Source organism: Saccoglossus kowalevskii, chromosome 15 (genome assembly GCF_978046115.1).
Source record: "Saccoglossus kowalevskii chromosome 15, keSacKowa6.1, whole genome shotgun sequence".
Classification (NCBI taxonomy): Eukaryota; Metazoa; Hemichordata; class Enteropneusta; family Harrimaniidae; genus Saccoglossus; species Saccoglossus kowalevskii.
The window spans coordinates 16,179,074-16,202,057 of NC_140655.1; the positions used below are offsets into that span (position 1 = coordinate 16,179,074).

At 36.2% G+C, this 22,984-nt stretch overlaps 1 protein-coding gene across 1 annotated transcript in view; it reads right to left on the reverse strand.

Moving 5' to 3' along the window:
- Positions 1–641: 641 nt before the first annotated feature.
- The window catches only part of LOC100375631 (high affinity cationic amino acid transporter 1-like), a 38,505-nt gene continuing 16,162 nt past the window's right edge, over positions 642–22,984 (reverse strand). The window contains exons 2-4 of the mRNA XM_002737494.3: positions 5,439–5,887; positions 4,005–5,160; positions 642–3,322 (exon numbers count right to left, since the gene is read on the reverse strand). Of these exons, the coding sequence (XP_002737540.1) occupies positions 3,165–3,322; positions 4,005–5,160; positions 5,439–5,887 (1,763 nt within the window). The 3' untranslated portion in view covers positions 642–3,164. The remainder of the gene's footprint in view (positions 3,323–4,004; positions 5,161–5,438; positions 5,888–22,984) is intronic.

Genomic DNA, 22,984 nt, shown 5'->3' on the forward strand with positions numbered 1-22,984 from the left:
AAACATTTCCCCATGAAACAAAGTCATGAAACGGCTCTTTAAAACAGTCACGACCAGATATATTCTCTGGATTGAAAACATATTATACCACGTGTTTAATTCTACCGCTGCTGTCAAATGAAGAACATGAAATGTATCATGGGAACATTACTTTGAATTAGGCATATATTTTCCTGTTATCAATTCCAAAACGCAAGACACCAGCAAGTATTGGCCAAAACAGAATTGTTATACTGTTTTCAGGGAGATTATCAGCTCTTTTTGATCGATTCTGTAATCAATTGTTCGATAGTTTAATAGTTTAAATTCCAGCAAAGAAATTTTGCATGAACTCAACTAGGGTGATTTTTTTGTAAATGAAAATCGGTTTCTTGTCACAAACTCGGAATTTTGCGATGGGAGCGAGGCTGTGCGACAAGATATATCTAAAAGGAAAGCACTGCTAGTAATACAAAACAATAAACAAGAATAAATTATATATAGAAATCGAAAAAAAAAATCGAAGCCTATACCTACATCAAATTGTATGTAAATATGTCAAATATGCAAATGTGGCCGGGTAGCAACGTCATCCTGTTGGTTGACTGACATGAGGTATTGTGTTCTTTTCTGAGTCATCATTAACATACAGACCAAATAGATGTGATGCAAAGTAATTTATTGAACTACAAATGTATATTATGTATTCACGTAACGTTCTATACAATACAACGAAATATACACAATAGAATATACATTACTGTACCACAAATTGAATGAACCTTCTCATGGTTTGCCACAATGCATCACAGTCTCGTAGTATGGAGTGACTTCCGTTTTAGAAAGGGATTATCTAGCCCAACAAAGAATGAGTAAACGTGTATACCCCCTCCCATCCCCGCCATATGTAACATTGTACATTAATATAGGTGCGTGAAGCGAGATGCTTCTGATCCCTGCTCATAGAGCGAAATTAGATTGGGATTGTACGGTACTTATTTCGATAGTATTCCTTTCCACATTCACTGTCACGAGACGAGAGAAACCAATAAATACCAACAGAACTTTAGATTCAAATACACGTACTAGCTACATACATAGAAAACATCATGAATAATAAGTATTGCAACACAAAATTCCAGATTTACAGACGATGGGGTAGGTTTTGTACGCAACCTAAAGAGTGGTGATCGTCTCGCCATGCATGTGCGAGTTTATGTTGATAAGCAGTGAATTTTTCCACAACCTATAACACTCCTATAATGCATGTTTTGATCTGGTCGTGAAGTGCAGTGAATACAGACACTTCTACCCCTACCCCTTAAGCTTCCTTCACACTTGATGGGTTAAATTATCTCATTTGTATTACTTCACCATAATGTCTAAGAGTAAACGGTTTAGTTCCTATCTAATAAATTCTGTGAACAGTTAAATATAATATACAATAAATATATAATTACAATATAATTCTATTTAATTAATTTCACATCAAGAGGAAGTAATTATAAACGACACTGTGGAAAATCAGTTGTTTTCTGGGCGCACGCTATGTGAAGATCAACGCCACGCAATGTGTGATACCCATAGTACTTTTACATGATACACAGCGTTATGCGATACAACGATGTTGCAGGGTACTCCACGCTGTGTGATATGACTATAATGTACGATATACCATGTTGTATGAATATGCCCACGTTTTGTGATATACCAGTTTGTGTGATATACCACGGTATGTGTTATACCATAATGTGTGATATACCACGTTGAGTGATATACCACGGTATGTGACATAACACGGTGTCTGATATACCACCGTGACGTTGTGTGATATACCACAATGTATGATATACCATGTTGTGTGATATAACACGTGAGATATATCACGGTGTATGGTATGACCATGCTGTGAGAAATAACCATAATGTCCATACAATACGCTACTATTTATCATCTTCAAGTTGAGGGATAATCAATTCTCCCGAATAACCAAGCGAATTCGTCACCATGAACACTTCTCATATTCACAAGGAATAGTTTCATTTTCGTGTTCATCTCGAACCTTTGATTCATCGCTGAGATAATGTTACGGTTACGGAACTAGGTTGAAAATACCCACCGGTCTTGCGATGCTATTTATACGTCTGTTATTTAATATTGTTACGTGGTAGTTGTCTGTTTCAGTTGCTCACTAAGTACCAGCTTAACCACGTGATTTATATTGATAGTATGTAGACAACTTCTAAATTTAACCGATAATATAATAATAATACTTGAATTATATTGAATAGTACACAATAATCAGTAAAGTTGTCTCGAGGATATATAATATTTGTAAATGTATTTATAAAAATAAATGATATGTAATGTCAGTGCTTATTTCAGTTTCGTATTCGTCGTAAGCATGATTAAGTAGTATGTGCGCATGCGTAATCGAGACGTAAAAACACAAATGTTGTTATCAGTGTTGTCATCAGGTTCAGATAATGAACGATCTGTGGAAGTATGATAAGTAGAACAACTTTATAATATAACAAGTCATCAATACTACCATGAATGAAAGATATGCGCCTATGCTACATAGAAAACTCGATACGTTACGATATTCAGTACTCAGCAGAGAGGATTGCCATTGTTCAGGAACACAAAAGAACGAGGCGGGAGAAAACGTTCAATAGAACTAAGATTATGAAGCTAATATGTCGAACTAACTACCTGGAAATGCTTCAATATACGGGAGACAATCAGATAGTAGGTAAAACATGACATATACCCCCCCCCCCCTTAACTCTAAACTCTGAGTCGATGGCCGTCATGGGAGGAATATTACAGCTAACATATACATATGCCGCCAAAGGTTGTTTTTGGTATAAGTTTTTCTGAATAGCCTTCTGAATGTGGATACACTCTACGCAGAAAACTCTAGAAGGGTATACTCTTTTCGCAAAATGTATTGATGAATTTGCATTCCTCACTTAGGGGGACTTCTCGCTTATCACATAACCAGTTGCTGATCGTTACCGAGTAACGGTAAATGACATAATTATAAGTAACGAAATTATACAATTAGAATCCTACAACAGCCCACAAAACACGTAACTTCACAGTTAAATCTACACTCTGCGATCGAGGATGGGGTCGTTTTGTAAATCGACTTTTATACTTTCTTTCAAATAAAAAAATAATTATTTCTCCTTTTTTACACCATCATTGTCTTCATCAACAGTTGCCGCGTCTTGCAGTTTGGCCTCCCCTTGTAAAAGTATATCGGAGCTCACAGATGGCGCCAGAACATCATTTTCCGAACTGTGTTTTAGACCATAGAACAGGTAGATTGCTAAACCTGTATATAAATCGAAAGAAAAGATGAGACATTATTTGATTAATTCAAACATTATAAGTTGTCATAACGCGCTGTGTTCGATTTACAAGTATGGGACCCATGCGACGTAAACAACAAGTGTAAACTAAATACATTTATTTGTTTACATATTATCCAAAAGCAGGAACTGGTGACTGTGACGAAGTGATGATATGTGTTTGATCAATTATTTGCATCGATGTTAAATACAGTTTCAGGAACAAAAATGTAATCTTTTCGGACACAAAACCAAGATTTTTGGAATAATTCAGGACATCCCAAAGTTCATGGTCAGCCCATGTCACTGGGCAACAATTTTGGGATAACATCTCCGCCATAGAGAGCAATAGTAAAAGCGGTACCATACTGACAAAATGAAAATCAAACTATCAGTTTTTTAAAACCAAATAACCCTTATATTAACACGAAGTACATATTATTGCAAAGTGAATAAATTCTTGGTATTTTAATTTTATTTATTACCACTGGCAGTCTGTGCGAAGGTTCTGGTGTCGCTAAGCTTTGCTGTTTATTGTCTATAGTATATTGCTTCCCAAAACGCCCTCTACGCCGATAAACATCATATTGCATTCAATGAAAACGCCCTCTACGTCAGGAAATACTTAGTATGTACTAATATTTTTCAGATACTAGTGTTACTCACCTATCACCATCCATACGGCGAATCGTATCCATGTCGCCACAGATAGTTTTAACATGAGATAGACGTTGATAAATATGGATAATACTGGGATGAACGGAACAAATGGCACTTTAAACGAAAGTATCATGGCATTCTGAGGCTGCATTGCGATCAGCACAACGAAGCAACATAGCGCAGCCCCAATCACGCATGTAAGTAGAATGGCCCACCAATTATGCGCAACAATATAGTCCGTTGCAAAAATAATATGAGCACACAAAGCGATGAGTAATATAACAGCGATTATGATACTCCAAACTGCTATACGGTGGGATTTTAACGAGGGTTCTGGTTTTGCCTTTTTATCGCTGTCTTTTTCTGGTGGGTGTTCAGTCACTTCGTTTATGACTAGTTGCGTCTTTGTGTCACCGTCAGTGGTAAAAGTAGACTCAGTGCGACCGTCGCTGGCGTGGATAGCGTCAGCTGACGAGAAACGTTTCATTCCGCTCTTGTCACTGTGATCCATATACTTTGTCATTGACTGGTCACTTTTCGATTGCATGAGTTCTGTTTTCTCTCCAATACTCTGCTGAAAAGCAAAATCTTTGTTTTCTTCTTTGTCCATCCCTAAGTGCCCAGGCTGATATCGAAGCACGAGAACGCAGATCGCGACTAACGCGTACGCCATCAGCGTTCCAATTGACATCATCTCAACGAGCTGTTGAAGGTCTAACAGCATAGCCAGGATAGCTGTCAGGAAGCCCGCTATCAGAGTGGCGTATACGGGAGTCTTGGTGGCCGTGTTTATGATTCCCAGAAACGCAAATAGTAAACCGTCTCTGGCCATCGCGAAAATGACACGTGGCAGAGGAAAAATCGAGCCCATCATGGAAGCAGTAAGTCCGCACATTGCCCCCACGGCAATAATATATTTAGCAGCAGGTAGACCACGTTGGGCGAACACCTCCGCCAACGGCGCGGCTCCAGTCAATTTGTAATAAGGCTCCATTAAGGTGATGATCGCAGAAACACCGAAATAAGCAAGAAAGCACACCAGAAGGGTGAACAGTATAGCAATTGGAATGGTGCGGCCGGGGTTGCGGGTCTCTTCACCAGACGTGGCGATGATGTCGAATCCTACGAACGCATAGAAGCATGTGGCAGCACCTGATAATACCTGCGAATATATATGGCTTTGGTTGATATATTGTGAAAAAAGTGGTATCTATTACATTTAAAAATCGAAAATGATCACAATTTGTATGTTTTTTTTTTCAAGATACATACATGCGGCATCGAATGTCGCCTCTGTAATGGTACGTACAATGTATTCAAAGCCCATGCGCACATAATCTGTATTTCATCAAATGAATTTCATTTTATCAAGTGCCTAATCAGCGTGCAAGTCAAGCAAAAATTAACATAATTGCCATATATTATAGTTAGTTCACTTACGCCTGATGCTCCGTAGGGAAAGAAGCCTTTTCCGCTTGTCCAGTTACTACCATCGACGTAGAAACAACCGGCGCCAATGATGAACGCTATGACGATTAAGTTTACTACGGTCAGAACGCTGGTAACAACAGACGACATCTTGACCCCAATGGCGTTCACTGCTGTCACCACAATTAGAAGAGCGAAAGCAAAGAAGTCGGGATATTCTCCAAGCCAGGGGACGTCGAATTCACCGACGTTGTTTCGTAACGCGTCGCTGATGGTGCTGTTCAAGATGGCGTCGAAATACTGGCTCCAAGCCTTCCCAACTGACGCAGCTCCGATCATGTTTTCCAGAATCATGTTCCAGCCTATGACAAACGCCCACAGTTCACCCACACTAATGTAACAGTAGGTGTAGGCTGACCCAGTTTTCGGTATCCTGGCACCAAATTCAGCATAACATAGACCTATAATAATGAAATAAAACATCGGCATTAACTAGCGCATACTCGTAATTGAGCGTAAATGGTTACATAGCGCCACGGAGAAGTTACGATATCTTTTACAACCAACCTGATTCTCGATCAACTAGCTGGTAGAAGGTATACGAGCGTATGAGACAGTTGCCATGGCAGCGCATTACAAGAATGCTACTTTTTCTATATTTTCTGAGGTTATTTTGTTTTATATACTGTTTCTTTGATTGGCCGCAAACGAATTTAATCAGGATACACTGCACTATTGTGTAATAAAATTCCACATCACCGTTCATCGTTACAACGGTGCGGTGTGCGCATGCGCACCTATAGTGTTCCGCAATCTAGTCTAAACCGTACATCATGTCACTGGAAACTATATTGAACACCATTTTCGACGGAAGCCATTCTCGACAAATTTCCGGATATGACGTTCGTATATTAACTGGTCGCCATATTGCTATTTTATAAAAGATATAAATTCACCTTTCCATTTGAATCAGCTACTGTTATTCACATCAGGTGAAAAAAACAAAAAAAAAACACTCGACTAAAAGCATTCATTGCAACAGCCAGCTGAGCCCAAAACCATTAATTATTTTGTCTCTTGATTTATTAAATATGATATACTATACGCAGGATCCAGTACGGAAATGCTGGGAATTCGCTGTTATTTTAATAAACGCCATCAATAGTTTATACGCGAAAGGTACATGTACTGCATTTGTGAGGTATACGTATATGTGTGTCGGTGTATTTCGTATAATTTATGATATGGCTTGTAAGTGTGCGCTAACAGCTACTCCGAGTTCACTGGAAATTGACACTATGAAAATCATTCAGACTTTGCCAGCCCCCCCCCCCCCACACACACACACGCACGATTGGTGAAACAAATTCAGCTGTCGTTATTTGGAGAACTACGATGTTAAGTCACGCTTCACGAAAGGTATAGATTCATATTCTACCAGTGTTACAAATACCAGCAAAACTGTAATCACTGACTGTTTCAAGCAAACTGTCCACTTCTGGCACGATATACGGTAAGCAAATGTATTATCTAGAATAACTGCAAATTTAATGGAAAGGCTGTCCTTGGGTGATTGGGAGTCCTTTCCTGCACTACAGGAAGGATGGCGCGAAATAGGCTCGTACGCCCAGGTGAATAGCGAACAGAACGAAGTAGATTGCATTGGCGTGCGCAGTCCCATCGGATTGTCTTTAAACGTTCCAAGCAATGCTGTTCGATAATATGTTTAATTCTCGATGTGAAAAGTTTCACGGTTGATGACTAGTATACCAGCGGGGATACAAAAACAAATGTACACACTGTCGATGATGCAATGAGGGCACATTTACAGTCATGCATCAACAAACCTCTTTCAGCATATACAAATTATAATATTACGATTGATCGTTGTTGGAATTACTAATTGTTAATGTTGCCATGAAAAATAATTTTTCGAACATATATCATATCATATACACAAACACGTTTTTCTAAAAGACGACGCTGTTTCAATAAAACAGCTAAACAGGCATTTTACTTCTGATAATACTGCTCACTAAAATAATTTATAGCTTTGAATTACAAAATACAACTTTAAATTCCGTGCTAGGAATAAAATTCATCAATCCATTAGCCAATGTAAAAAATCGTTATATTTTATAGCGTAAATATGTCTCGAAATAAAATTTATAATTACAGTTCTGCCTAATATTATGCCTCCACGTTAGCAGTTTAACATTACAATCGGAATGACCGGATGCGGCAAAAATATTACGCTGTAAGATCATAATTTCCTTCAAAATGGTATTAATTCTTTGAAATTTGATTTAGGAACTGGAGAGACAATATAAAATGCAGTCTATATGTTATAATATATAATGACCACGTGATTATTATCACTTCTATGTTTTTTGCGCAGTTTACTGTACTACGTAGTGATCACACGTGGTATGCGGCAGCGAGCAATGATGTTAACGTCAGATACAGCCTGCCCTCTACGAGTTGTTCGGTTTTGTAGCAAGAGACCGTCTCCCAAGATGCAGCAGGCGCTTTAGTTAGAGGAAACGTGTTAACAGGTTCGAGTAAATAGACGTTATATTTAGAAAGCACTGATGGTATAGCCTCGGGGTTTCTGAACCCCATCATTGAAGCACCGTACCGATTCAGTATTTTTTATTTAATAACAGAGATTGAATGATTTAAATTGTTATGTTTTAGGGGGAAATTTTAGCTTTGTGGTGACAATGAATGGGACAATTGTATTCAGTATGACCCAGATCAGCGTCTGAATAGATGGCATTCCCGGGAGATACAACGTTTAACGTCATTAAAGGCATGTTCCTGAATAAAATATCTTCTATCAACGTTATATCCTGCACACAGCAGTGAGAAAAGAAGATAACCAATTTCCAATTGTATTGTGATGGTGAATATTTGAGATTAGTTATTTGAATTAAACACCGGGGTGTAAAAACATATTTTAGATATTAAACAAATTGATTCTTGGCTCAAATGACCATGTTTAAATCATATAAAATCAAACGATCTAGCTTGGAAATTTCCGCCACCGACGACGTCTCGGAGAGAATACGTAACGTCGCAAGGTATCATGGGATATAAATATTTCAGACGGAAAGTATCAATAGTAACATAGTTTCTGATAAAAAAAAAATTCAGTCATTAATTATCTGACGGCGTCTTCTTCTATCGTGTACAGCGCCTTCTGTCATGGACTTGGCGCCACAAACTGGCAGCTGTTTCATCACTGATGAGCAACTGTGCCCCTGTGCGGCAAATTAATATGTTGCTGCTGTTCATGTTTTTTTAGAATTGTGTGATTGATGTAACAAAAAATGCGCTGGAATGATGAAATGCGGTGCCCACGAACGCTATTAACTGCAGTAGTCTCTTCTATGTGTACTATATATTGAATCAAACGACATAGGTTTTTAGTCCATGGTTCGTTTATTTCGGAAGTCAATTGTGGAATCAATATAACCGGCTACAAACACTTAATCATACTCCACGATATTAAGAAAACAGTCATTTTTTTTTCTCCCAAAAGCATGTTGAAAATAACACCGCATAACCTTCGGCATCGATCGGCGGTGAGTTGCTGGATATTATATTTCAGACGTTTCCATTAGCAACATGATATCGCATTCGCTGTTGTGTTGTTGCTTGATTTGTACGCAATACATACATTGGTTGTTTTAAGACTTCGCCGATTACCGGAATATGCGAATATATATATATATAGAGAGAGAGAGCTACTAATAAAAAATAAAACCCACACTACTCGGTGAACATATTTCTAGATAGATGAATGTTGCTCTTTACGATTGCCGTCAATGCTATGTGACATTCGATCTTATTTCGAAATAAAAGAATGCATACAACCTTTTACATTTTGTTATTATTTTAATAAAATAACATCTGTCATTTCTAAATTCGTCACTGTCTATCATATTAGTAGGGTAATGCAGCACGTTCGATAAAATTTACCTATAAATCAAGTCCCAATTTAAGAAAACACATGATATAGAAAAAGCAATGTCGTATAATGAAATGAAATTTAGAGCTTGCCAGCACGCGCATCTCGAGTGGTTTGGTCATTTGAACTTCAGAAAAACCACAAATGGTCGCGACCTTTTTATCATCTATTGTATATCTGACATTTAATGGATTTTATATTAATACAAACCTTGAGGCAGCGAATTAACTGTACATAAATATAATAAAATTGACTATCGCGAGCCTGACTCGTTTCTATGGCACTACAGTGCAAATAATGCACAATTAAATCACATAATCACACACAGCTTGCACAAACAGTAATTATTCGGGTGAAATAGTGGAGTGCCGTTTTTTTCACATTTTTCGATAATAATGTTATTGTTAATTTGGGTTCAAGTGGGCATCATTTTCTAATGGACGCAAATTTTAACAACATTTGTTTAAATATTAATTATTCAGGTTTAGTTTTTGAAAAAAATGACATTTGACGAAAAGAGACGAACGTTGTCTTGACGATAAAAAGATAAATGTAGCAGTTTTTCGGCGTAAACGTTTTGTTAGTTAGTGGTTCTATATGTTTTACACTTATACATTGGAACATCTAAATCATTCAGTTTTATTGTTTTCCTACGATGTGCAGCTTAGGAACGTTTTTTTGTCTTTTTGCGCACACATGATGCAAATTAAACCATTAGCTTCATGTAATGAGTCGACAATGATATCTAACAATCGATAAGACAACCTGTCTATAAGGTTTCCTTCACGTATAATGAAACAAACAACGAAATGCAGAAAAGGCCCTCTCAAAATGTGCCCTCATTCCGTATTTTCACAATCATGTGAGGAGTCGATAGACATCGATCACGAATGTCAAAATGAGAGTTTATTTTAGTGATTTCCAGATTGTAATAAAAGTGATCCATAATGGTGGATTGAATTCATAATTGAGTTCAACATCCGGAACAACAACTTTCTACATACCGTGGCCGGTTTTAATCATGATTACAAATTGGAATTCATGGTTTTAAATGAGCCACCTACAACCGGGTCACGTGATAACTCCATGTTTAAAGAAATGGAAAAAAAAAGTGTTGAACAGCGTTCAAAGATGGCGGTGCATTATACTGTTTTGAAAGGTCATGCGAACAAACGTACCTGTCTGTGTGAGTTTACAATAATGAATGACACAGGGAGGACACAGGTGCCTATACTTGTGCGTTGTGAAATAAACAACCCTTACGGTAGATTTAGCGATATATGGATAAATTGCGTATAATGTTGAGAAATAGAATGATTTATTAGCGATAAATCGTCCTAGATGTGCAGTGACTTGTCGCCAACAAGATCACCTGAAACACAACGTGTAGCGATGTGATATATAAGCTGCTGCTAAATATGTAAATAATCCGATATTAATTGCAATTTTCATGAATATTCAAATCATTATGCAATAACGTAATTTATATAAAAAAACAAAATGTATTTATGTTCGTATTAAACATCATTTGAAATCAACATTTTAGGATAAACTAGTAACTGTAATACATACCTATCAATATTACAATACATCTATCTTACTTCTATGTTCGTGCCACTTTCTATTTGTAGGGCTGTTCATAACGTTCTGTTGCGGGATGATTTAATACAACTACTGATATAATTTACCTATGAATCAACTCCTATTTGATAAAATTGAACGACTTATTCTCAGAACCTCGAAAAACCAAGCTTGTATAATAAAATGAGAATTAGTGCTTGCCAACACTCGCATCTCGTGTGTTTTGGTCATTCGACCTCATCCCAATGCAATATGGTACCTCAGAAAAAAAGCACAAATGCTCTCGACATTTCTACCTTGTATTGACTATCTGATATTCAGTAGATTTCATATCAATACGCCACTTGAGTTGGCGCAGTGAATTGACAGTTTATTGAAGTCTAATAAAGTCGACTATCGCATGGTCAGTGTCTCTTTCCTATGACAGTACAATTTATACACATAATCGCAGCTTGCAAAACATTATTGCAAAACAAAATGAAATGGGTTTTGCACATTGTTATGTATTTTTCTATAAAGTTAATTTTCATCATTTTTGTAAATCTATATTATGCTGGTTCATTTTGTGAAAGGTGCCGAAAGTTGAGTTTAACTTCAAAAAGATCAATGCCTGGTGTCAAATCACCACACTATTTGGCATTTTGAATACGGTGATATTCGAATAAAAACAAACATAAATATTTCTTAATCTACTGAAAGAAATTCAAATTCAACTTTCTAAGAAAGAACAGCTGAATATGCCCAATGTGTACAATGATTATTGTGGAAAAGCTACATGCGTTGACTAATATCACTTATTTTACTTATTAACCACCACTGTCTGAATAGAATTGCTATACGTCAGCGAAGAAGTGATAAAACAGGCGCCACCGTGCTCGACACGTGTTCTATACAACGTTTACAAATTCATTGTTCGTCTGTTTGTTTTCGCGAAATTCGAACACGCGTCGTTCGACGTTACTGGCGCTTTTAAAAAAAAACAGGTTAATTAGTTCAGCAATGTTGAAAGGTTGAGTTCATACCACGTATTTATCATAATGCACCTGTACTTCGAGAGATGTCAAATGTTCTTCCCTTGAGGACCGACTTACTCTATTGAGTGGAGCGACCTTTTAAACATCTGTGCAGCTAAAGCTAGTTCGTTCTCACATGGCGTGTATTGTCATAGCGTGGTTATTAACGCCGGCAGTGTAAGCTAAACCATGAACAGTTTTGAGCCAAAGCTCAGGGTCAAAATTCCACACATTGCCACTTTCATTACCGCAAATTCATTTAATAATTTCCCACATTATTCGATGCCAGATAAATTCAGCATTTCAGCAACGCCCCTTACTTGCGTCCAAAACGGTTCTTTTGTTTTTTTAATCGATATTAGTCTTCCAGATTTCGAATATCGAATCTGTACGATGTTATTTCTACATTTCCAAATTCTATTCTCAAAAATTTAAATAAAAAAACGATTTCAAATCCAGGACAAAAAAAATGTTGGGATATAAACTATCCCGTCGCTATTCTATAAGAACATAATATTATGTAATTCTTACGTGGAATGTATTAGATTATGTAAACAATAATAACACATTGTAGTAGATCATCTTGAAATCAAAACAGCAGATATGAACATTATACCATGCTAGACAAAATCCATGTTATAACGTTATTGGAATATTTTATAAAACCAGCTGCAGTGAAACACAAACATCAACATGTCATATGACACACGTGGTTGTTTCCGTCGAGTTTGCTGAGTGTGTATGTATACACTGGCGCTCTCGTCACGTCTATCTGTCGCCATCATTTAATTAACTTTCCTCTCAAGTGACATACAGAACACTTCACTGTACAGTACATGTGTATTTACTGAAATCTAAATGTTGACTGCATTATTATCGAAACGAGGTTTGACAGTATTCTGAATGTGCCAGTCGCGTTTGTATTATTTATAAGATTATCACTTTTCATCAATAATTGTGCAAAATGTCCGCCTCCATTGTCCTGATAATGTCGAAACCACCTGCTTCAAATTTGGAATGCAGTCCTTGTCAATAACAAACTGCCAATACCTTTCAATCTAGTTTCAGATCATGGAATTATCCTGGTTGACCTTTAATCTGAAATATACATTTGAACCGCATGATTTGAATATACGTTTTTGACATATGTGTACAATGTGGTATATATATATACATATAAACCCAATGTAATTATTATTCTGAAAGATTGCTTTTAACGATTGGTGAGATGTTTCAAGAGATAGTAATAAACTCACCATTAGTTAGCTTTTTTTAAAAACCATCATTTACAGAGACTTATTGTTCGACGGGTATGGGTCATGTGTCATGGGATCAAAGTTGATTGGTGTTGATACTTGATACTTGATATATATATATATATATATATATATATATATATATATATATATATATATATATATATATATATATATATATATAACAATGTACAAAACTGAATATTGTAGACGGTGTCGGTTGTTGATCTACTGCACACTCTGTTAAAGGCGGTGGTCGTCGCGCAGCGCGTGTTCGAATTTCATGTAAACAAACAATGTATTATACACGCGTTGTAACGTCGCTGTGAGTCCCATGTCGAATAGGACGCGGCGCGACGACTATCGCCCTTAGAAGCGTTACTGGCGTCGCGTGTTTGATACGCGTCCTATGCGACGTATACAGCGCGTAAAATGCATTGTTGTATAGGCAAAATTCAAAAATGCGTTGCACAACGGATTTTGTGGCGTGTTGCCCTTGTGGTATTCAATATGCAAAGTATAAATTAAGCTTGTTTATTGGTTGGTATGATTATTAGCATACAAGATGTTGCAATGCGCTAATTCCCAGGTCGCAATGCGTTAGTTGTCCTTGTTTTCATTAGTCACAATTCTCCCCATTAAATTATGTACCCACAACACGTTGCGAATTTTGTCAGGGGTGAAATTAAACGGTATTCTCGTAATCTCCGAGATATACCTGTGCGCCTGTCTGATAAAAAAACCTTCAGGCGTCTTATTTGAGTAAGAGACGTGAAGAAAAGTCCTGTAGCAATATATCTGATTTGCTTTTATGTTATTGTATTCCCCCACACTCCCACTGGGGTTGATGCTTTCACCATAGATTCACCGAAATAGATTGAAATTTCCTTCTCCTGCATGACAACAATTCACATTTTCTCCTCTTTTCGATTCACTGATCATGAATTGGTGACTGATCACACGTTTCCGCTTCAGTCGTCTTTGGTATATACGACTCATTTACATAATCAAAAATAATGACGCCCACATATCCGTAATTTCCGCTTTTTCGCAAAAATATGAACGCCTAATATGAATCAGGCAGGTGTATGTAATGATTTACAGCCAGACCTTTACTAGTCGCGGAGTGATTCGAGGTCAGGCAACAAGCTGTGAGAGGTCACGTCGAGTCTCCAGCGACGAATTACAAGTCTAGTGAGCACAGTCGTTGTGGCGCTAGAATAGGATTTATACTTAGCCGGCAGGGTAATACAAAAAGTTCATTATATTGACAATGCGTGTAGTCTAAACGATAGCATTAACAAACCTCAGGAGAAGGCCTTGACGGTTATGCCGGCAGCAGGATTTACAGACCGAAAGCGTACGCTCTCCCATCTGACTCGTCATTATTTAAATTTCAAGGATTGTTCGCCGTAAATATTGAGAAATGTTCGTGTATAAATATGTCTAGTTTAGAACCTCATAAAACTAGTGTAAATATATAATGTTAACGAGTAGAACTGTGAGTTGAACTTTCAAATCATCTTTATTGTTTGGTTTCATTGAAAGCGGGAGGGTCGTCACCTGCGCACGCGCGGGAATTGAGTCCCAAGCGACGATAACAACACACGCTAAAAACGCTCATGGGTAGACGCTTGTTTGTAAACAATGACACGCTATGACCATCTGACGCATGCGCAGGTGACTCCTCCGCTTTAATTGTATACATTTTCCACGTAAAACAATAAACGAGAATAAACGAACACAACATAACACTAGACGAGCTTTCGAACGCCAACGTCAATTTATGTATCTTCTACAAATTAAAAAAAAAACTGTTTGATCTAGACTTTTAATCAACAAGAAATTATATACATTTGTTACAAAATTAACATAAAAAATATTTAAATAATCCACAAATCTGTGCAAAATGTTCCACCAACATTTTAGCTTGAAAAGTCGTCTAATATATGGACAGCACGTGATACCGAACGACCAATTACAACACACCGTTCCAGTGCACGACATATTCAACTGCACAATGATTTGAAATTTCAGATGTTTACGGTATTCAGATAGTTTTCTGCCTGGATATACTTTTCCATTTTTTTTTTCATCGCTGCAGTTTATGTTTATCAACTTAGATTTATATTTATCAGCGTTTCGTTTATTACCTGACTACGTTTAATTCTGTTCACATTGCACTATATGCTGCTAATGCCACTTTCGCGCATTCGTATCGATAATCCGCTTGTGATATCTCGCGATACTGACACCATGCTGGAGGATCAATACATTACAAATGACCTTTCGCAGATAACGTTATTCAACAGCGAGAGATAAGCTTAGAAATTGTTATCACGTGATTCCTTTAAGCGTAAGCGAGCAATAGTTCATATAGCAGGATTGATAACCACAAAGTTCATTCTGAAATTCTCACATTTTCACGACCTGTTCGATATGGGACTCGTAGCGACGTATACAACGCGTGTAAAATACATTGTTTGTTTACATGAAATTCGAACACGTGCTGCGCGACGACCACCGCCTTTTAAAACGCAAAAGTGTGCTTGTCATTTTAATGATTTTAACAGGGAGAACAATTATCAAATGGTTTCAGGACTTGTAAACGGAAGAATCGAAACAATTTTATATCAGAATATAATATAATGTTATGGGTTTTTTTTCACCCCACAAGCGTGCGGTATTTGATATCATTGATTTCGGTTGATTGACATTCAGCATTCATTGTAGCGTCAAAGCGGAAGACTTCACGTTGGCTTCTTTTCATACTTAACGTATACGGCAGTGTGTCAAAGCAAACTCCCCTGATTAATGAGGCCATTAAACACGTACACCGACGGTCTTTTTCCAAGCTCTTGCTTTTTTTTAATAATATGTTGTTTTATTTGTTCGTATTGTACAAATTACATTAGTCATGGACTTTGTAAGATCAAATAGTGATTACGTAGCATAGCAACCCTCTGTTGAACTAAGTAATAACGGTGTGAATTGTGAAGCCACCCATGATACACCTCGCGTGTTAAATAGAGGGAGTCAACTATCCCCAGAGCATATAAGATGTAGAATTTGAGATATAGATACGATTTTGCAAATTCTTGTTCAGCTATATGTAAATTACAACATAAGTGCATTAATACAAACACGAGAACTAAAAAGATTTGAACATTATTTTTCTTTTATCAACTGAATTTCTGTCTGATCTTAAATGATCTGTGTTATCTTGATACGCACAGTAAATGCCGAAAAGGCGCAATTTCGTACAGCATAGAATTGGTGGATTTGTGCGTAAAATGTGATGAATTTCATGATTCTATCTGTATTGTTACTGTCTTTGTGTATTCATCCAGACCACTCAGATAGTATGACGGCACAGACGCCAACGTTCATCCCGAACATACAACGGGACAGCCTACGTATTTTTTGCGGCGTTCGAAAGAGTCCTTGTGGAATTCATGTATACACAGTAGTCACCTCAAAACCACTCTCTATTGATGATAGATTTCTCTAATTTCTCTATTGTTCTACACTGAGCAGTTACATGTCTCTACATTGATTGAGTGCGTACAGTCAGTTCAAGAACAATATCCTTATTAATCATAGTATATTTTATTCTGATTTCAGAAATATTATCTCAACAATGTATATTTTCTGAGTCGGAGAGTTATATTATGCCTCGTAGTTTGAAAGAAAACAAAAGAAAAAAAACATCACGCGGCAAGTCCGTATATGATAGTGTTCGATGTTATCTGTGATAATTATTAGTGCACCTGTGTTGTGTTGCTTTTAGTGTGAGTATATTTGTAGTGTATAATCCGTATTTAGTGAGAATAAAATGACAGTTTTTTTTTTTTTTTAACTGGGAATGTGCATTTTCGTTCTTCGAAACAGAGTACATTACTGATAATCCCGCGACGTGGGATACGAATTCAAATCGGAAATTACAAAGCAAATTGCCTCTTATTCCTTATTACGGTTATTAAGTAGCAGAATACGTTACTCGCGTGTTCCAGTTAAAAATGACGTCACTACGTCTCATTCAAAGTCGAAATAACTAACAGGAATAGTAGTTGATTTGCAAATCATCACTTTTGCAACTTAGACAATAAAGTGAACAAGGCCCATGCTATATTATTTCAACGTTACAACACTTATAAATATGTCCGTCGAATTTCTGTTTACTTATTTGTTAGGTAACTACATTTCGAATTAGTTAGTGATATCACCACGTTCTCGCTGCGGCACGTTTTTTATTACCGATGGCGTGTTTGAAGTGATGCGAGAATGACATATGAATGGAAAGTCAACAATGGTAGATGGATAATGAATATCCGTTTATATGGAGGTTTTCATATCTCCTGCTTTATATATATGTGCGTACGACGAAAATACAAGAAACATACGTTTTGTGATTAGAAGTGGAACGTCTGTGATCTAGATCATCAATTACTCGTTCTGTTGTTACCCTCGTGGGAATGGTTCGGCGCGTACATCCCATTAACAGATTAACGCTTCCATCTCAGTAACATATCACCTAATCATACAATAATCGTAAAATGTAATTAAGGAAATCTACATCCGTGATAATGACACTTATTGGTAATTTAATTGCATCATAATTGTATTTTTTATGTGCAAGAAATATACTCGGTACTGGATAGTGTGTTGTATGTTGTATAATGTTATGAAACATGGTAACACATATTATACAATTGTTCATTGTTTATGCATTCAAATGGTGGCGGTGAAAATTAAAAAAAATACGTATTTAAATGGAATAGAAGCAAAATAGTAATCACAAAATGTCACTCCTTAAAATGATTCTTAAAATGAAAGTTCAATTAAAATAAAATACAACCATAGCATGATTTAATATGATCTTATATCTGATTCGTTTGCTTGACATTTCCATTACAATCATATTCTATTCTCTGGTGGTTTCTCATAATCGAATATTATATAAAAAGAATTTCAGCCTTCGGGGTAATATCGTGAATAGACTATTTTCTTCAAATCTGATATAAGCTTTAATGGGAAATACATTATTTTAATAAAAACTAGTCGGTATTGGGTTGGTTTACACGCACCAGTGCGCATGTGCGCGTTTCACGACATGATTTAAATACGATTCCAAAATTACAGCTGCTAATGATTTTCATTTGAATATGGCGTATATCTGATTTCGAATGTGTATAACGAACACGTGTACCATCGAATTCCCTGAACATATTTGTTGGCTGCCGGGGAGCGTGATATTTTGCCCGATACATCAGGGATAGAGCCAGTCTACCATAACACGGTCATTGCTGCATGAGGAAAGAAACATGGTGAAAAAGTAATGTGCAGTATATTCAATCCCAGTCAGTATTTCACACTTCGAATGTCATTGTCCGAGAATATACAGCTTTAAAAATGTCCTTTTGTACGTAGAAACGTCGTCAAAATACTGTGAAAATTTCAAGACAAACTGACAAAAACTGTGGAAGCTAATTAATTTTCAATCTCTTCGACCAACCAAAAAACACGAACGGAGATGATGCCCATTTTATGAAAGTGACGTTAATCGTCCACAAAAATGGCTATTGCATCACGACGACGTGACAAAATCCATCATACACCGACGCTTGCCGATGTTCAATCATCAGGTAAAAAAAAAAAATCTTTACAATTCGGAAGGAAACGGACGTAAAAACAGGTTCTACGAGATAAAAAGTAAAACAAGATTTTTTCGAGTACAAAAAGAAATATTGTATTTTATTTGACACTCGGAGTAATGACTGGACGTTTTCTACAAATAAAAATAGTGGGTCGCCAACCTTTTTATAATGGTATTCAAGTTTTAATAGTTTGCGTCACACTGGTACGTTGTTCTTTTCACAGCCGAAAAAAAAATTCTGCGTCTTCTTCGAATAGTCGCTGACGTAAAAACTGTAACGCCTATACTCAAACGAATTCAAACGCACCCTGAAAACACTGTGTTATACTCAGTACATATGACGAGAATATAAATCTTTGAAATTACATTTTTGAAATATAAAACGCGAGTTTTCCAGGAAACGAAAGACATACCTGGAATACACGTATATCAATGTATTTCTTAAAATAGTGAAAGTTAAATTATTTTGACATTATCCCAAAGTACTGTGTAAATTAGCATATGTAAATGTATGTTAATATGCGAACGATTTTGGATTTTTACATAGCTAGAATATCCACAACAGAAAATGGAATCGCCTGCAGTACGTTCCAAACTAAACAAGACGTTGTCTCGCTCACTTCAACTTTAGGCATAGGTTGATTATCGTGATTTTCTACAAAGTGACAAGCACTGACAAACGTATGCTTTCACTGGAGTTGCGCAATTGTTTTGCTGTTGATATAACAACAAATTGAAACGAACATTAGCACAGCTAAAACAATAGGGAAATACGTATATCACAGTTGTCCATATAATAAACATGTATGCATGTTTCGTATATCAGAAAACAATGTGAAACAAACCAAATAGGGGCACGTTGGTACTGCGCATGACATTCATTCTCAATACAAAACAATTATAATATATTCTCTGTAGTTGACATTGAATATTTTAATCTCTGTCCCTGTCTCGCACTGGAGACAACTCGACTGTCTCTGTTTGCCCTAAACGTTACTGGGGGGTTTTAATGAGACCATTAAATATGCCCATCGACGGCATTTCTCGGGTTCTTCTAAATCGTTTTTTTAGATCTAGACATCTCATTTGTTCGTATCTTACAAATGATGCAGACTGTGCTCCCGGGAGACTACATTTGTTACGAAATCCGTCACGTGAGATTCGATTAATTTAAAGTTTTCTCGTAACCTGCAATGCTCGAATCTCCGGCATACTTCGATTTACAATATATCGTGATACACAGTTATAATATATGATCTGTGATCAGTAATCTATATGTGTAAGGCATTACTGGTGAAATATGACTATCGTAGTTATTAATTCGTGAAATATGCGAAAGGAGCATTTGTTGTATGATGTTGTATGAATATTAAGACTGTAGTATGATGTAGTATGGATATTAAGACTGTAATATTAATATTATTATTATCATTTTAAACGTGTTGGTCGAACTATTCATATCAAGGCCATTTGTGAGTTTCAGGTGCACGTGGACTTTTGAACGATTACGTCAGTAAATGGAATGGAAATGAAAAACGTGTTCACAAATATAATCCTTATCTGATGTTCGTTATCGATTGTGACAGATTATAATGATAATTTTAAAAATAATATCACGTGATTTCCACTAGTTTATACACTGCTCCCACTGGAACCCAACATCAGAATTTATCTGTGTGTTCAGAAATGTGAACCTTGGACACCTTACGTCATACATTTCAGAATATCGCCCTGGGCACTCTACCTCGTGTACATCAAGATACCAGGGTACGCGAATGTGTTCGTATTTGATGGCAGAAACACGTGACCAAGGTAAAGTGGTCCCCTGGAATAGTCTGTGATCTCATGAAGCAGACAGTAGCCAATTAGATAACTCTTGTCTGCATAAATTGTGCATGTAAGATTACTGTTACCGTTTTTAAAAGCACGTGCACACATGATGTGTTAGAGTAATACGGATTGAACTTCCCGCATGGATAGCAGTGTGCTATGCAGTCACGAGTGTTAATAATCAAATACCAATTAATAGATCAATCGATTAATTAAGCAGGGACGTTTTTTTAGCTGCCATACCAAAATGTAGATAATGTTCAATCGCGTTTAAATATATGCCACAATTTGTTGTGATTCTAGGAAATGTTGCATTTGAAACAAATGATCTTACGAATGTGGCTTTGAAAGACATAATTTATTCACAGCTAGAATGCATGCAAGAGTAAATAATTGTAATTTATACGGGAATCAAGAATTATGCGATCTACTAGAATGTTGTACGAAACAGACATGACATGACAATGTATATATCCTAAATGCTTGTTTGACTTCCAAATGTCATATAAATGTTTAATGGGAACGGGGACTATTAGTCTGCTAGGGATGGTCTGTAAATTACTTTTTAATACCTAATATATACGTTGATCGTTTTCCTTAATCGAGGCACTAATCTCATACAAAATGACCCTCGGTTATTTGGTGCCTTTAGTCGCTGCACTATTAACGGCGTGCTCTAAAAACTACTCGACAGCCGAGGACTCATTCATGCAATACATTACTAAAACAAATATTTTTGATGTCGATGATATTGATGTCAAATGCAAAATGAAATATTTTCTCCCCTGTTACCATCCATATCTCGTCACGTTTACGTCTCTCCTGAATATATTCTAGCAGATAGTATATAGTATGTACTGATAAATTGTTATAATATTTCAAATTGATGACGTAATTGAAACGTGAAGAACGGTTAACACGTTGTTCCCAATCAACTCCAATATGATGGTCACTTTAATTTTCATTGCTAGTAATATGTCTGCATTCGCTTGAATACCTACGTGAATAAATTGACATTTAACAAGTCTGACTTATTTCTGAGTGCCATTTATTTATTATATGTATCGTATCGTAAGAAAAGCGTACGTATGCACCTGAAACTGACATAAAAGGACGTCACATATGCTAATAGCTCATTATAATAATCCCGAATGTTATTACGCATATTCGCTTAGCAGTGGTAGTTGTCACTGGGATCGCGTCATTCGTTCCCCCGGCTGAACAACAAGTATTATAAAACAATATTATTAAAAGCCACGTATTTATATATTTGAGACAATTTAAATATGAATCGACGTTTCAGATTCTTTTAAAATTCCCTGATATCTTGTTGCAATAGTACAAGATAATGTTTTATTATCGTGATATAACGTGTTAAATTACTTATTCCCCGTTGGACTTCCTTACAAATGCATCATTTCATACGCGTTGATAAATAATGACCGACATAGACAAACCAATGGCTACATGTAAGGCCATGAATTATTTGTAAATATGTAAAATATTGTCTACCATGTATAGTTATCTATATTTAATGTTGTTTTTCTTTAAATAGAAATATATTATTATATATCGTTACGGGTCTTGAATTATTCACAAATAAAGGAAATGATGCGTATATCTGGACTGCTAGAATATTTATTTGCAAATAATTAAATGAACCATATTATAAGCCAAAGTAGGCCGCATAGTGTATTTAAAAACGAAAAAAACGACAACGTTCTAGGACAATGGTAAATTGAGTTTATTTGGTGATGATGATCTCTATATATCAAACAACAACAACAACAATAAATAAATAAATAAATAAATAAATAAATAAATAAATAAATAAATAAATAAATAAATAAATAAATAAATAAATAAATAAATAAATAAATAAATAAATAACATGTATTTATAAAATAGTATAATCGAACAATGTACTAGAATTAAATTATGTACTTAGAATATTATTGCCATGTAGTGTCAGTATAAGAACGATAATTTGTATGCAAATGAGTATTCATTTTTCTCAATGGTATTATAATTGGCGAATGTGTGCAGATGTAATATAAACACCTACCTGTTTATGGAAAGATGCATTAAAGTTCGTATGATAACGAGGTCAGCTCACTCTATAAACAACATGTGTGTATCGAATTTGAAGAATGTAAAATAAATCTATTTCTTTAAGAGTTTCTAAATAGTAGACTTTCGGTCGATATGCGGATGGCGCCATTTCAATTGTTGTTTCACAGATTATGCAA